General features: G+C 39.1%; 2 protein-coding genes across 5 annotated transcripts; both read left to right on the forward strand.

The window, feature by feature from the left end:
• The first annotated feature begins 475 nt into the window (after positions 1–475).
• reep6 (receptor accessory protein 6) lies at positions 476–9,656 on the forward strand. Of its 4 annotated transcripts, XM_063495030.1 has the most exons (8): positions 476–683; positions 4,115–4,208; positions 4,755–4,893; positions 5,108–5,276; positions 5,365–5,507; positions 6,036–6,058; positions 7,083–7,105; positions 7,574–9,656. In XM_063495030.1, exons 1-6 carry the CDS (start codon positions 551–553, stop codon positions 6,048–6,050), a joined length of 693 nt encoding a protein of 230 aa, XP_063351100.1. In that variant the 5' UTR covers positions 476–550; the 3' UTR covers positions 6,051–6,058; positions 7,083–7,105; positions 7,574–9,656. The 4 variants fall into 4 exon arrangements, with proteins under 4 accessions (XP_063351100.1, XP_063351099.1, XP_063351101.1 ...); XM_063495029.1 differs by lacking the exon at positions 6,036–6,058; XM_063495032.1 differs by lacking the exons at positions 476–683; positions 6,036–6,058 and adding an exon at positions 3,131–3,374.
• A 793-nt stretch (positions 9,657–10,449) lies between these two features.
• On the forward strand, positions 10,450–12,788 carry lg15h19orf25 (linkage group 15 C19orf25 homolog). The gene is made up of 3 exons (XM_063495515.1): positions 10,450–10,630; positions 11,201–11,386; positions 12,233–12,788. Exons 2-3 carry the CDS (start codon positions 11,245–11,247, stop codon positions 12,412–12,414), a joined length of 324 nt encoding a protein of 107 aa, XP_063351585.1. The 5' UTR covers positions 10,450–10,630; positions 11,201–11,244; the 3' UTR covers positions 12,415–12,788.
• The last annotated feature ends 1,073 nt before the right edge of the window (positions 12,789–13,861 follow it).

A 13,861-nucleotide genomic window follows, 5' to 3' on the forward strand; every position in this document is an offset into this window, starting at 1 on the left:
TAAATCAGGTAACAATTTAATTTGTTTTTATCTTTGATATATGGAAAACTGACATGCATAAAGGAATAATACCACCTTTTTATCAGGAAAGGTTAGTTAGTTTTCTTGAAAAACATCAGGTAAGAGTATTAAATTCCCTTCAAACCTTTGTCATGGATCATATATACAGAAACCCATGTTTATTATTATGTTATCATGTTTATTACGCTTTTTATTACAGTTGTTATAACCTGTGTGCTTTGGACTTTATTCTTTTTACAATAGACTTTTGTCACTCCTCTCTGAAGTATTTTGAATTGCTCTAACCTGCACAAAAGTGTTGTGTAGCTGTGTAAAGCCTAGCTCATAATCCTGTATATAGCTTCTTCACTTTTTACTCTGTCTTTAATAAATGAAAATATTTATAAAAAGAACTTCTCAACACCTCCTTGCGTGCTCCTCCTCCTCATTATAGCAGATTGTGGTTGTCAGAGGATTAAACTCGGCACCGGACTCACCGCAGGCTGTTGTCCTCCGACTTCTCTGCTGTCTGAGGACCAGATTGAGGACGATGGGCCTGCTGAATATTATCAGCTCTATCAAAGACCGAGCTGAAAAGTTTCTAAATGAGAAAAATGTGGTGACAGATATTCTGGGAAAAATGGAGGAGAAAACTGGGATCAAGAAGAAGGTCATTGCTCTTGGTACGTGTGATTTAATCTTCTAGAATTATTTTTTTCCCAACTTGCTGCTTTGTGTAGTAGCACATGGCTACTTCTGGATTATTCTGCTCTCGTTCTAGATGTAGTTGATTTGTATAAAGCTTGTTGCAGGCCAGTGGAAACCTGAAGAGGATTCAGTTAATCCTCCTGTGATCAGCTACCGTCCACAACAGGAAGCTGGAAATGTTCAGGAGGTTTTCTGCTTCGTTTATTCTGCAGTTAATCCTCTGCACTAACAAACATTTTGTCATACTGAACTCAGATAAACTGGCTCTGAGGCTCTCGGGATTTTAGCATCATTAAGCTCCTGGTTTTGTGGCAGTGCCTGCTTCATTGTGTCCAGTTCTTTGATAGGACATGTATCACCCTGAGCTGAAAGCTGAAAGTCTTCTGTTTAGTACTTTCTCTGACTAAGCAGTGATGGGCAGAAGTCTCCTTATATCTTCTTATGTTTTAGTTCCTGGATCAACTATGTTAGCAGCTTTAAAGGACTGGTTTTACCCCAGTTTGATGCTGGTCCTACGCAGAGCTTACGTGTAACTTTTTGCCTGCTGCACAGAAGACCAGTCATAAAATATCTGTGTAGGCTTCATACCAGGAGTCCTTCACTCTGACTGGGTAAATATCTACAAACACTAATGTGGTTCAATGAAACCTGCGGTAGTCTCAAAGCTTTCTGCAGCTGTAACTTTGAATAACTCTCTCTCTTGGGGAAGACAAGATAACTCTTTATTGTTATTGCACAGTCATACATGGCTCAATAGTACAATGAAATTGTAAAAACTGAAACTGGGGCTAGTATCTTGTGTGGAACTAAAGCTGTATTTTAACACCTTTAATTAATTTCTCTGTCACAGTTCGGTTAAGTTTAGACAAAAAACCCCAAACAAATTCTGATAGGACACCAGATGGTTGAGGTACCACGATAACTGGCTAATGATCAAAGCCAGTCATTGTTTATAATGATACATTATTTCATAAGCATAAAGGGCACTTTTAAGCAATGACAGGTGATAAAAGAGAATTATAACTGCTTAGAAACAATCAAAAGAATTATCCTACCCACACTGGCAACTCATCCAGTCCCTTTAAATCAAAGTTTCACATGTTTGCAGCAACAAATGGAGAATCTTTTAAAAGAAACTCTGTTACAGCAAAATACACAAGACTTCATTTGAGATGTCAGATTTTATAGATTTTAAAATGTTTTCATCAATTTAGCAAAACAAAGCTAAACAACAAAAACAACAACAACAACAACAAAACCCCCCCAAAAAAACAAATAATCCCGCGAGAACAAATCCTAACCTTCACCCCATCGACAGATTTTTGATAATCTTTTGGGTATCAAGAGGGTAACAGAAGCTGAGGTTGTTAACAGGATTCTTTCTTTTGACTTTATTATACATCTTTACTGTCAGTTGTTTCCTAACCATGTAGTCCCTAACATGGTCACAACATGTTAGCCATTTAGAGGGAGGCCTACTAATTATTTTTAGTCCTGTGTGGCCATCACAAACTAATACAGATCCAAATATCCTTCTTGATCCCGGGACCCAATTCCTTTGGTGGAAGGTTGAAACTTTTGGCCTTGGAAGAGTTACACAGACTCTCAGGCTGTTCTTCATATTTAATTATTTTGGGATTTATTGACTTGTTGGGTTTCTGGTTTCAAGAATTTTAATTAGTTTGCACCATGTTACTTCATCTTCATTTCTAAAGGGCAAATCATCCAAATTAGCTAACTAAAAATGGGGTGACTGGAGCTCAGGTGGTAGAGCAGGTCACCTACTAACTGGAAGGTGTTTCAATCCCAGTCTGCATGCCAAATATCCTTGGGCAAGATATTAACCCCATGTTGTTCTCCGATGCATGGATCGGAGTATGAATGTGTGTGAATGTTAGATAGTAAGTGCTTAGAAACAGCTACGAAAAAAGTGCTTGTGTGAATGGGTGAATGTATAAGTTGTGTAAAGCGCTTTGAGTGCTCAAATAGAGTAGAAAAGTGCTATATAAGAACCAGTCCATTTACCATAAAAATGGCTTTCCCTACCAAACCGCTGGTGATTGATATATTTCCATCCAGCTTTGACTAAGAAAACCTCTGTGGGTTCAGGAGTTCATTGTTTGGGTCGAAATAAAAAACGTTTCTGCCATAAAATCTTAAAGGCAAAACCTCGGTGTGTCCATACTTGATTTGTCTACGGTCAGTTCAGTAAAGGTTATTCAAACATCACAGCAGTGTGTTCAGTGTTAACAGAAAATGGGAAGAGAACAACCACGTTACTCTACTTCTGCCTTTCCTGCTGAATGTCTGAAGCTGTTGCACATTATATTGTTTTATAAATATTGTCGACGTTTTTACAAGAAAGTTTTGTTGTTTTCTAAAAATAAATACAGATCAAACAGCGTATTTTGTTGGTAGTCTTAAAAAGGGCTCTCAGGTCCGTGTGAACACAGTGATCCAGTGAGCAGGGAACAGCAGTGTATTGAGAGCACGTTGACGCTGGTGCAGTGGATTTGTAGCACATTAAGCAGGACATGATGTCAGCGTGGTGCCTGGTGCTCGCTGTCTCCCGCTCTGAGCCTTGACGTTAAAGCTGATTATCCACAGAGACAGGCAGCAGAGCAGCGCCGCCTCCATGTGTGAACAGCAACATAAGCTGATCAGAGGTAGGACACTTTTTTACAGTACTTCCTGTCTGTCTGGCTGTCAGCCAATCAGTGAAATTTTGCTTGTTGTTCAGATTTGTTTTGATATTTGGCTGAATCGTCCACGTTGTTGGCCTGTGAGTCCTGGACACTCTGTGCAGAGAATATACCTTGTTATTTCTGTCTTACATGGATAATGAAACAGGTTTTACTTCCTGTTCATGATGGACATTACCTTTCTTCATTGTAAGTTATGGAAGGCTATGAAAAATATGGAAATGTACATTTAGGTGGAACCACAGATCACATTGCTGCCTCTTAGCAAGAAGAAGTCCTGAGTTTGAATCCAGTCTGGTGCCTTTCTGTGGGAGCATGCATATTTTCCCTGTGTTTAAACGAGTTCTCTCTGGACACTCCAGCTTCCTCCCATAGTCCAAACAGCATTGGATATAAAATCAAATATATATCTTTTAATGCTATGGCCCTGTTCTTTTGTCCACATCTACATTGGTGGTCAGTAAGAAGTCTTTCGCAGGAAACAACTAACTGCAAAAAAGTTTGTGGAAGTCGAGGCTTGTCCACTCATACACAACACATATGCACTGTGATTTACAGGAGATGTTACTTAAGAGAGTAAAAGAAAGTAGAGTATAACTGCTTTAAATATTTGAAAGACACATTTCTCAGTGTTTGTATTGCAGACTTATAAATATTAAATAGCAGCAGTACATAGAAAACAAAACATCTGTGTCTTCATCCAGGTGCCGTCTCACTGACCGGACTCTACCTGGTGTACGGATATGGTGCCTCCCTCCTCTGCAACCTGATTGGTTTTGTTTATCCAGCGTATTATTCGTAAGTTTTTATTTTTTAATTTTTTCTATTTTCTTTTCCTCGTTGTGGTAGGAAGTCATTTTCATACTCAGTGGATCCATGTGGCAGTCTCATAGGGCAGTATAACAACTGTGCCTACAATACACTCTGAGTTTTCTTGGTATTATTATCTTTTTGTGACATTTTTGGCATATATCAATCTTTTCAACAGTATATATTTACTGATATTTGGGCATTTTATGCATTTATATTAAGACATTTTACTACATTTTGAGACATTTCAAAAAATAAATTTATTAGAAATTTGGATGCTGTCTGGTGTGTATTCTGGTTTTGCCCTTGAAGAAGCACAACTGATAAAGATGACTTTTTCTGGATAATTTGGAGGTGACATCATTGAGATTTTGACTGATTTTATTGTTAAAATTCATGATATTTATATCTGTAATACGGTTCAGTGACTAAAGCAAATAGTCGTGTTACAGGTGCAGAGGCACAGATGTCTTTATCATATTTGAAGGATCAACATATTTCTCAGCTCTTTTACAATACTCCAACTTTGTGCAGAGTCAAAGCCATCGAAAGCCCGTGCAAAGAAGATGACACAAAATGGTTGACCTACTGGGTGGTGTACGGTGTCTTCAGTCTGGGCGAGTTCTTCTCTGATATTTTCCTCTACTGGTTCCCATTTTACTACGCTTTTAAGGTGAGAAGACATGTAAGAAGCAATGATACGTGCTAGACCCCTTTATGGAGCATACCCTAAAGAACAAAATGCTTCTTTTAGGATGAAATATAGAAACAATATTGCATTTATATCAACTACTACCTTTTTTGAGGGGCTATGACCGTCATACTAGAATTGAGATCAGGTAAAAGGTTTCAGTGATTCCAGTAATCTCCTTCTTATGTGGTTCCAGTGTCTCTTCTTACTATGGTGCATGGCCCCAGTGTCCTGGAATGGCTCACAGATTATCTACAACAAAGTGGTTCGGCCTGTCTTCCTTCGCCATGAGGCCACAGTGGACAACATGGTCAGCGACCTCAGTGGGAAGGCCATGAGTGCTGCCGAGAACCTCACCAGAGAAGGTAAAACTGGCCCAGGACCAATGCTAGGGCCTTCTACAGAAGATTTAAATATGTACGTACTTTCTCTCTCGCTCTTCTCCCTCCTTAGTCCTGACCACTCTGGTGAAGAATAAAGCTGTGATCACACCATCGCCACCTGTTGCTCAGTCTGAAGCTAAAAGTTTACCAAGTACATCAGGAGAAACATCCACAGCTAAAGTTGGTCCATCAGAGATGAACGAAGAAAGAAGAGTATGTAAAATACACATTTTCACCCTTTACTCAGTCTGTTCACCTTGAATTATATCAGTGAAAGCAGCTCAGGAAATTTGCAGTCTGCTGGTTTATGTCCTCTCTACAAGCTGCTGAGTGATGTGTTCTCACTTAGTAAGCCTTGTAGCATCTCTCAGTAACCTAGCTGGGAAAACTGACCAGCAGTCCCTTCAATATAGAATCCCACTAACACTGTTTATGTAGCGGATCAGTACTTGGAGTTCAAGCATCGTTTAGATCAAGTGGCTCTGATGAAAAGGTCAGCTGATTTGTTTCTATAAAAGTTGTCCACATAACTTACAGAAATCCACGGTAATTAATGACACCCGTGGCTGTTAAGTGGACTCCAGTTGTGATTTTGTTGCTTGTGTTTGGCTAAAGTGGACTCACAGTTGATGCTGGAACAGACCTGTCCTTCATCTACATCAGGTGTTTATGTGTTCACATAGGAGATGAGGAATAAACTCTGATCTGTTGCTAATACAGCTATCTTGTTACCTGTTCCAGCCTTTCCTGGGTTAACCAGTTTGGTAAGTCAGCTGGTTAAGTGTTAAAAAAGTAGCACAGTGTTGTACAGACAGTGAATGTGGTGTGAAGCATGTAGACCAGCAGTGCTTGAAGCTAAAACAGACAGGATACTTTATCCTAGGTGTGAAGACCTGAACAGACCTTCTAATATTCCCTCCTCAACTTTACCTGCAGCTCTTAGTGGTCCAGAAGAAACAGAAGCACTAGAAAATAATCTGCTTAGTAGTTTTCAACATAGGGTCAGAGTAAAGATCAGGACCAGAGGGTGAACTAAAGGCCCAGTATGAGATAATTATGTTTAGAAAATCTAAATTACTATTATTATTATTTTTTTTTATCTGAAAGCGAGTAAGTCCAGAATTACACAGTCTTACCAATTGGAGCAGCTCTCCTTCCACACTACCTACACCAAAGCAGAACATGTGGGTTGGATGTGTATCAACATACCATGGTGGCAGAAACTTTACGCACACTCATCATTGGCATCGTCTGCATGAATCTCATGGTATTTTGGGCTTTTCAAGATTTCTTTGAATTGTTCCTTTTCCCTTTAGGAATAACTGTACACCTTGCATGTTTAAAAACTTGGAAAAAAAAACAAGAACTGGATGCACTTTGAACTGATTTTGGATTTTCTCTAGTCCACACAGTCACACCCCCACTAATGTTTGGTTAAATGTCCTGGACCAGACACTTCTGGTATCCATCAGCAAGCTCTGAGCAGATATTTAACCTCTCATTTGTGTTTCAGTTGTGTTCATGTATGTATTCTTCTGACCATGTGTGGATTAGTGAAAAACATTAAAACGTCCCAAACCAAGTACCCATGACATTCATGCGCATGATGAGTGTGCGTAAACCTCTGACCACAACTGTACATTCAGAGATTAATTTAAGTATTCAAATTAATCCATGAGGTTGTTTTAGGAACACAATCCCCCCCCCAAATAATTCACTTTTCACTTCCCATTTTAATGTTTTTTGTTTCTAACCTTTGGTTGTGTCTGTTATATGTCTGCTCATCAGGATGAACTCAGTGTAGACTGATGGTAAGTTACTCACAATAACAAATCAAAATAATACAGAGGTGATAAATAACTTTCTTTCTAAAATATTTTCTGAAAGTCAAACTTCACATCCAGATATTTGTGTTCTGTTCAAACAGTTTGTACAACTGAGCTGGAGAGTAAAAAGTTAACTTGAGGGGAGGTGGGGGATTAAATAAGTCCTGTAATTGAACATATTCAATCAGTTCAATCATTCAATCAGTTTTTTTAACTATTAAAGGAGATGAACATGAAAAGGAAGCAAACAAACACTCAGTTACTTTAAATAACCAAGTAACAGGATTTAGTTTGTGTGATGAAAACACGCCATAATAAATACATTCTATGTCTATGCTTCTTATTAATGTAATAATTATGGTAGGATTTTACTTGACAAACTAAAAAAAGAAACAGGAAATCACAATCCGGTAAAATAATAAATGAGACTGTGTTTCTTTGCTGTTTATTCAGTTCTTTAGATAGCAGCAGAGGAAGAGGAGGAGCCTTGGTGAGGAAGAAAAGGAGGGAAAGAGGGTTTTTCCTCATCATCCTGACAGATTTCAACAGGATTGTTACCTCTGTCAAAGAGACTGATTTCCTTTTTAAAAAAATCATGTTGTAGTTGTGCAGCAGGACATTGTGAAAAGATCTTTTTACTTCTTTGTTTCAAGATTTTTGGGAACAATGCTTTTCTTCTTTTTTTCTTCTTTTTTTTTTAAAGTTATTAAATCTTTTCTATGCAAACCTCCTGAATCTGGATTATAAATAACTCACAGAAGCTGTATTGTTGCCCTGGATTTTACTTGTTTCTATTGTCCTGATTCAGATAGAAGACCCAGAATCTAAATGTCTGCTAAAGTAAATCAAGCTCACATCCACACTTCATAAGAATAAGTTAAAAGTTCACCTTACATTTAAGGATTCTTTATGAATTAAAATTAAGTGTTGGTTTTGTTATAGGCTGGTCTGACCTAAGTTTGTGGGAACTCTACTTTTGCAGCACAACAATGGGACTGTTAGCTGGCTGGACTCTTTAGCTCAGTCTGTCAAAGTCTTTGCAGATGTGATCATTTATTTTCAGACCCGGGCAGCTAAAGACTTTTTCCATCATCTGCACTTGAATGAACTGGCTTCAGCAGAAATGATTTCTGTTTTGTCTTAATTGCAGGACCTACTGTTTAGCACAACGCTTGCCGCACTGCTGTTTTTTTGGCGCCCAAGGATTCCAATTATTTCTCATCGTGACTCGCTCTGCCCTCTGACTAGTTTGACTTTAGATGGGTAGCTTCTTTATTCTTCTCATAGAATAAATGACTAAATTTTTGTGTTGCCAGGGAGATCTGTTATTAAGGTGTATCGTGACTATGACGAGGCAAAAATGGACAGTATTCTAGTAATCAGAAGCTCATAGTCACATTCTTTGGGTGCAAAGAAATACGTCATGTGTTCCTGGATAATACTGTATAATCACAGTAAACAGGTGTACTAGAGTAGTAGACCTGTTCCTATTTGAGATAAATGAGATAAATGAATGCTTTTGTGCTATTCTGAGCTAAGCAGAGTCATGAAGCTGGAAATGAGATCCACTTTACACGAGAATTGTGCAGAATAATTCAATTTTCACTCTTCAGCTAAACTGCTTCTGAACACATTAGTTCACATGTTTGCACACTGTTGTGTTAGACTGTGACATGCTTACCTGATGGAGTTTGCACTTGACCTTTTTTTTTTTTTTTAATCATTTGTTATGTAAGTAGTTGCACACTGGACTTTGTAACAGCAGCAGTTGGCTCTGTACTTGGCTTTGCATGTTTCTCCTGTTCGTACAGTAAAATCTAACCTCACTGTGTCACACATGCTTTAGTTTATAACACCTTCTGTTTTTATTTTTGAAATATTGCCCACATATTGTTTCTATGTGCATTACTGCCTTCTGGTACATTACATCCTGGAAACAAAGGGAAATTACATACAGTACTTTAAGATAAAAAAAAAAAAACATTCAGGGTTTCCTATGAAAGTCTTTACAAATATCTGAAAATCTTGCCCATCCCTGCTAATGATGACATTAAGATTATCGTTTACTTAACACAACTCTCCTCACCAGATCCTACCAAGCATGCAGGAAAAACTGTAAAGGGCTCTTTGCAAACTAGCAGATTTACTGATTCCTCTTCTATTAAAAGAAAATGAATGTGCAACAATTTAAACAATTTCTCTCATTTTTCAGCAAATGTACTGAACAACTGCTGGTTTAGTTAATATTCATATATAATTATAGCACATGTATGAAGGTGAACAACATGAGAACTCCTTCCCAGTGAAGCTAAAATATGTCCATCCCATCATGGTTGGGTCCCTCATTTAGGAGGTTGCATATTAGGAGGTACTGTTCCAGTCATAAGAGAATATATGTTACATATATTGCTCATTTATTTATTATTTATTTACTCATGTGCTTTGTGGTCGTCTGCAGTGGGAAGATGCTGCTGTGGCATTTTCATAACTGGATATTTCTGAATAAATATGGGTGCTCTGCATTCATTTTTCATTAGCTGTGCTGCTTATGTAATGTATTACACATGTTACTATATATTATGCTTTTTTTTTTTGTAAATTAGATTCAATATTTTGAGATTTAAATCTCCCCAACAAAACAAATAAATAAATTAATTTATATAAGGCACAAAAATAAAGCTTTTTCTCACAGTGAAGTGTGGAGGATGACTCATCTCACAGCCTGAGGAAACAAACTTCTCTGAAGTGGTGGTACAGCAGCGTCACAGCAGGCTGTGATTGGGTACATAATCCTTTCTGTGCAGACATCTCACCTCACAGATATCACTGGTACTCCACAGATAGGTGCTAGTGACAGGTTATTTATATTTTGGTGAGTTATATATATAGGATCTGGTATTAAAATATACTAGAATCCATATATTAAAAATACTACACATTTTACTACAAAGGTATACTGGGAGACATTGTGCAACGTCCCATGTTTTTATTTATTTATTTATTTATTTAAAAAGCAAACTGTGAGCAAAGCCAAATGGGAAATGCTACACCTGAACTGAAGCTCTGATTCTTGATCTGATCTTCTCTTCAGTTCACTTTTTTTCTCCACACGTCTGTTTGAATCGTGTATTGTTACGTTATTTTCAAAGTCATTCTTAAAAGGACAATTTCAATGGCTTTAATGACTTGCTGTAAAATGTTTGTGACATAGAATTAATTTTACATACGATTTATGGTGAATCCGGTATCAAAATTCAGATATAATTAAGAGGAGTTTTTTTTTTACTTGTCATTGGACGCGTCCGACGTGCTGACGTGGCAGGCGGCGTACTGACGTGGCAGGCGGCGTACTGACGTGCCGTAGGTTTAAGTTTGTTTGCTAATGTTAGCCGTATTATCAGCAGAGTTAGCTTGTTTTTTTCTGCTCCTTAGTCCGGGTTAACGGACAGTGAAGACGGGGAACGACTGTCGAGAAGCACTGCAAGGTTTCACCAGCCAGGACAAACTCTGGTAATTGCTGTGCATCAGCTACGGCTAATGCAGCCGAACCCTTATTTCATAGATTCAGAAATAACATTGAACCTCTACCCAGCTAAAATAAATGCATGTGTCGTAGTTAAAAATACTTCTCAGAAATTTTCAGAATGTTTTCCAAAATTCGGCTTCAAAATATTCCACCGGTTAATTACAGTTTTTTTTTTACTATTTCTACATTTTGCTGCAAATCGTTTTTACAGTGATTAGGCTAGCCGCTAGCATTGCTGTGTTCGGCTTTATAAAGAGAAAGGAATGGATGAAGTTCATAAAGTACACTCATGATTTAGATAATTCTTGAGTGACTTGCTTTAAGCCGAATTGACGACGAAGAAGAACGCAGCAGTTTGGAAATATATTTAAAATCACTTTTTATTTTGCGAAAGATTTCATGAGATTTTTATGTTCAAGACCTAAATACGTACAAAGTGACTGCATTCTAAATGGAGCTTAAAGGCAAACAGTAATAGTATGGTGATAAAATTGTTGTTGAACAGGAGAAGCAGATTTGGACCTCATTAAATAAACTCTGTTACCCGGGGTCAGGTTTGTGTTGCGTTCGAAGGAGCTGGAGTTCAAACTTTAGGAGAATGAATATTGGCTCTAAAAGTAAGAAGCGGATGGTGCTGCCCAGCCGTCCTGAGCCCCCGACCGTGGACCAGATCCTGGAAGACCTCGACAGAGCTGCTCCTGATGACCCGATCTTCAGCATCCTAGAAAAGACTGGACAAGGTGACTCCACAAAGACGTGTATAGGGTGGGGATGATAGTGAGTGGCAACTTTTAAAAGTGGGAGCACTGGGAAGGAGAGACAGAGAAAGAGCGAGTTTGGTATCTTTCATTAAAGCAGCATGTCAGAAGTCACAGTCACTTTTATCACGACTGATGATGAATATAAGGGGCAGAAATTGTAATTTCACTGGCCATTGTAAGTAGCTTCTTGGTCAGGAAAAAAACACACACCAAGTAAACCATTTTATATTATGTTTGAATAGTTCAGCTTATTTGAAGAAGGGTGGTGTGAGGTTGTCATCTACTCTTTTGTGTTTGAATCAATTTTAGTGATTTAAACTATAATCTCCAAGTCAAGCAACGTGGTTTGACGGGGTGCCACTTTGGCTCGGTGGGCGAGCAGGCAGCCACATGCACTGGCTGGGTTTGACAACAAAACACAATGGAAGTGATTTTGGGGAGACAATAACGTGATGTAATGGCTGCAAACGTGACAGAAAGCAATACATGCACAGGGCTGGACTGAAACGTGCTTAAAGGAAGTTCATCTGTGAGGCAGAAAAAGATACAGCTAATTGCATGACTCATAATAATGTAGATACACATTTACTATTAGTTTAGTCATGTTACTCTCTCCCCCAGTGTTGTTGTGGTTTATTCAAGATCTGTTAGTGTGTTTTTGTAGTGTTTCTCTATTTGCTGTTTTTTTTTTTCCTTAAGGTGCAGTGTATTTGGCCTCTCAGGGACACTGTAGATTTCTTGCTTCAAACTTTATCCAATGCTGCTGCTTTATAGCAGATATATAAACTGGTCGTAATCTCATGGTTTACTCTGTTTCCTCCTCAGACGTGCCCCGTCCCGCAGACAGCGAGGTGGAGCTGCGGTTCCAGCAGTGTCGTCGATATCTGGAGCTGAACAAGGAGCTGCAGGAGGCTCGGGACCGGCTGGTACAGCAGAGGGAAGAGCTGAAAGCAGCAGGAGAGCAGGCAGACAAAGAGGTGGAAGAAATCAAAAGTCAACAACTCTGATTTGACCTTCCCTGTTGGACAGACTCTCCTTGTCATTCGTGGTCTGGCTCGGTTTCACTGAAGTTTTCTCAAACTCACTGACTCGACACAAACCTGCGCTGGTGCCACTGCGTCAGGCGCACAGCACTAGCTGACCTCTAACCCTAGAGCAGAAGTACATGATTTTGTATGTAAGGATTGTTGGAGATCAAGACTACTTCACAATAAGTCTGATGCTGAGCAAAGCTTTAAATGTGAAGCAACATGAAGAGTTTGATGTCAATCATTACTAAGTTATAATTAGTATAGTTAATGTCTGTCATGTAGCAGTTTAATATTTCACATTTTTCCAGGTGTATGTTAACTGAGATTGAAATAAATGTTGATGTAATGCAGTGGTTCCCAAACTTTTTTTGCTGGGCCCCCCTTTGTTTACAAGAAAAATGTTCGCGCCCCCCAGCCCCCCCCCCCCCCCCCCCCCCCCCGCACGCGCGCACGCACGCACGCACACACATCCTCCAACCACACACACCCATATTTTGCTCCATTGTGGTTTATTTCACACCTCAAACATTTAGTAAAAAATTAAGCAAATACAAGTGTTCTGCAGTAAATTACAGGTAGTAATAAAATAAACTACTAACTCTTTTACGCTACGTCCACACCTACAAGGGGATTTTTGGAAACGCAGCTGTTTCGTCCACACGTAAACGGCGTTTCGAATCACCGAAAACTGAGATTTTTTAAAACTCCTTTTTTGCGTTTACGCGTGGACCAGGAATACAGGCCGTTTATCAATGCCCAAGTACGCGAGTACGTACTCGCGTTCTCGGTGAGCACGTACTCGCCGAGAACGCGAGCACGGACTCGCGATATGTACAATTGGAACACCAGCGTACGTGATGATGTCACAGGTCCGGAGTTTCTACTGCCGTCCCCTCCTAATTTAACTGTGAGTAACATGTTATGAAGCTTAACTTTAATCACAGCCAAACCGGTTTACTCAGGAACAAATAAAACACTGAAATAAACCAAACATTAACATTTAGAAGTGATCTAAGTGACTTATATATCATCTTTAACCTCAGTAGTGAAACCTCTATTAATAAAAATAGTGTACATGTACATACGTGTACATACCTTAATAAAAACAAGCAGGTGAGATGTTAGAACGCTTCTATTTTTATTTTAGTGGACACTCAATACTATAGACAGCTGCTGGGGTTTCTTTAACCTGAGTAGTGAGAAGTCCGCGGGGGGGGGGGGGGGGGGTGTTGAAAACGATGTGCCGGGAGTCCGCTGTTGAGTTTTGGACGAAATGCATTCTGGGATATATAGCTGTCCCAAGTCTACACCGATGCATGCTCGATAAAACGGGCGGGGCGAGAACACATCCGGGACTTTTTCGCGTTCTCGGCGTGATGCGTACTTCGAATTGGAACAGTACTTGGTCTCCGACTGATGACGT

Source organism: Pelmatolapia mariae, linkage group LG15 (genome assembly GCF_036321145.2).
Source record: "Pelmatolapia mariae isolate MD_Pm_ZW linkage group LG15, Pm_UMD_F_2, whole genome shotgun sequence".
NCBI lineage: Eukaryota > Metazoa > Chordata > Actinopteri > Cichliformes > Cichlidae > Pelmatolapia > Pelmatolapia mariae.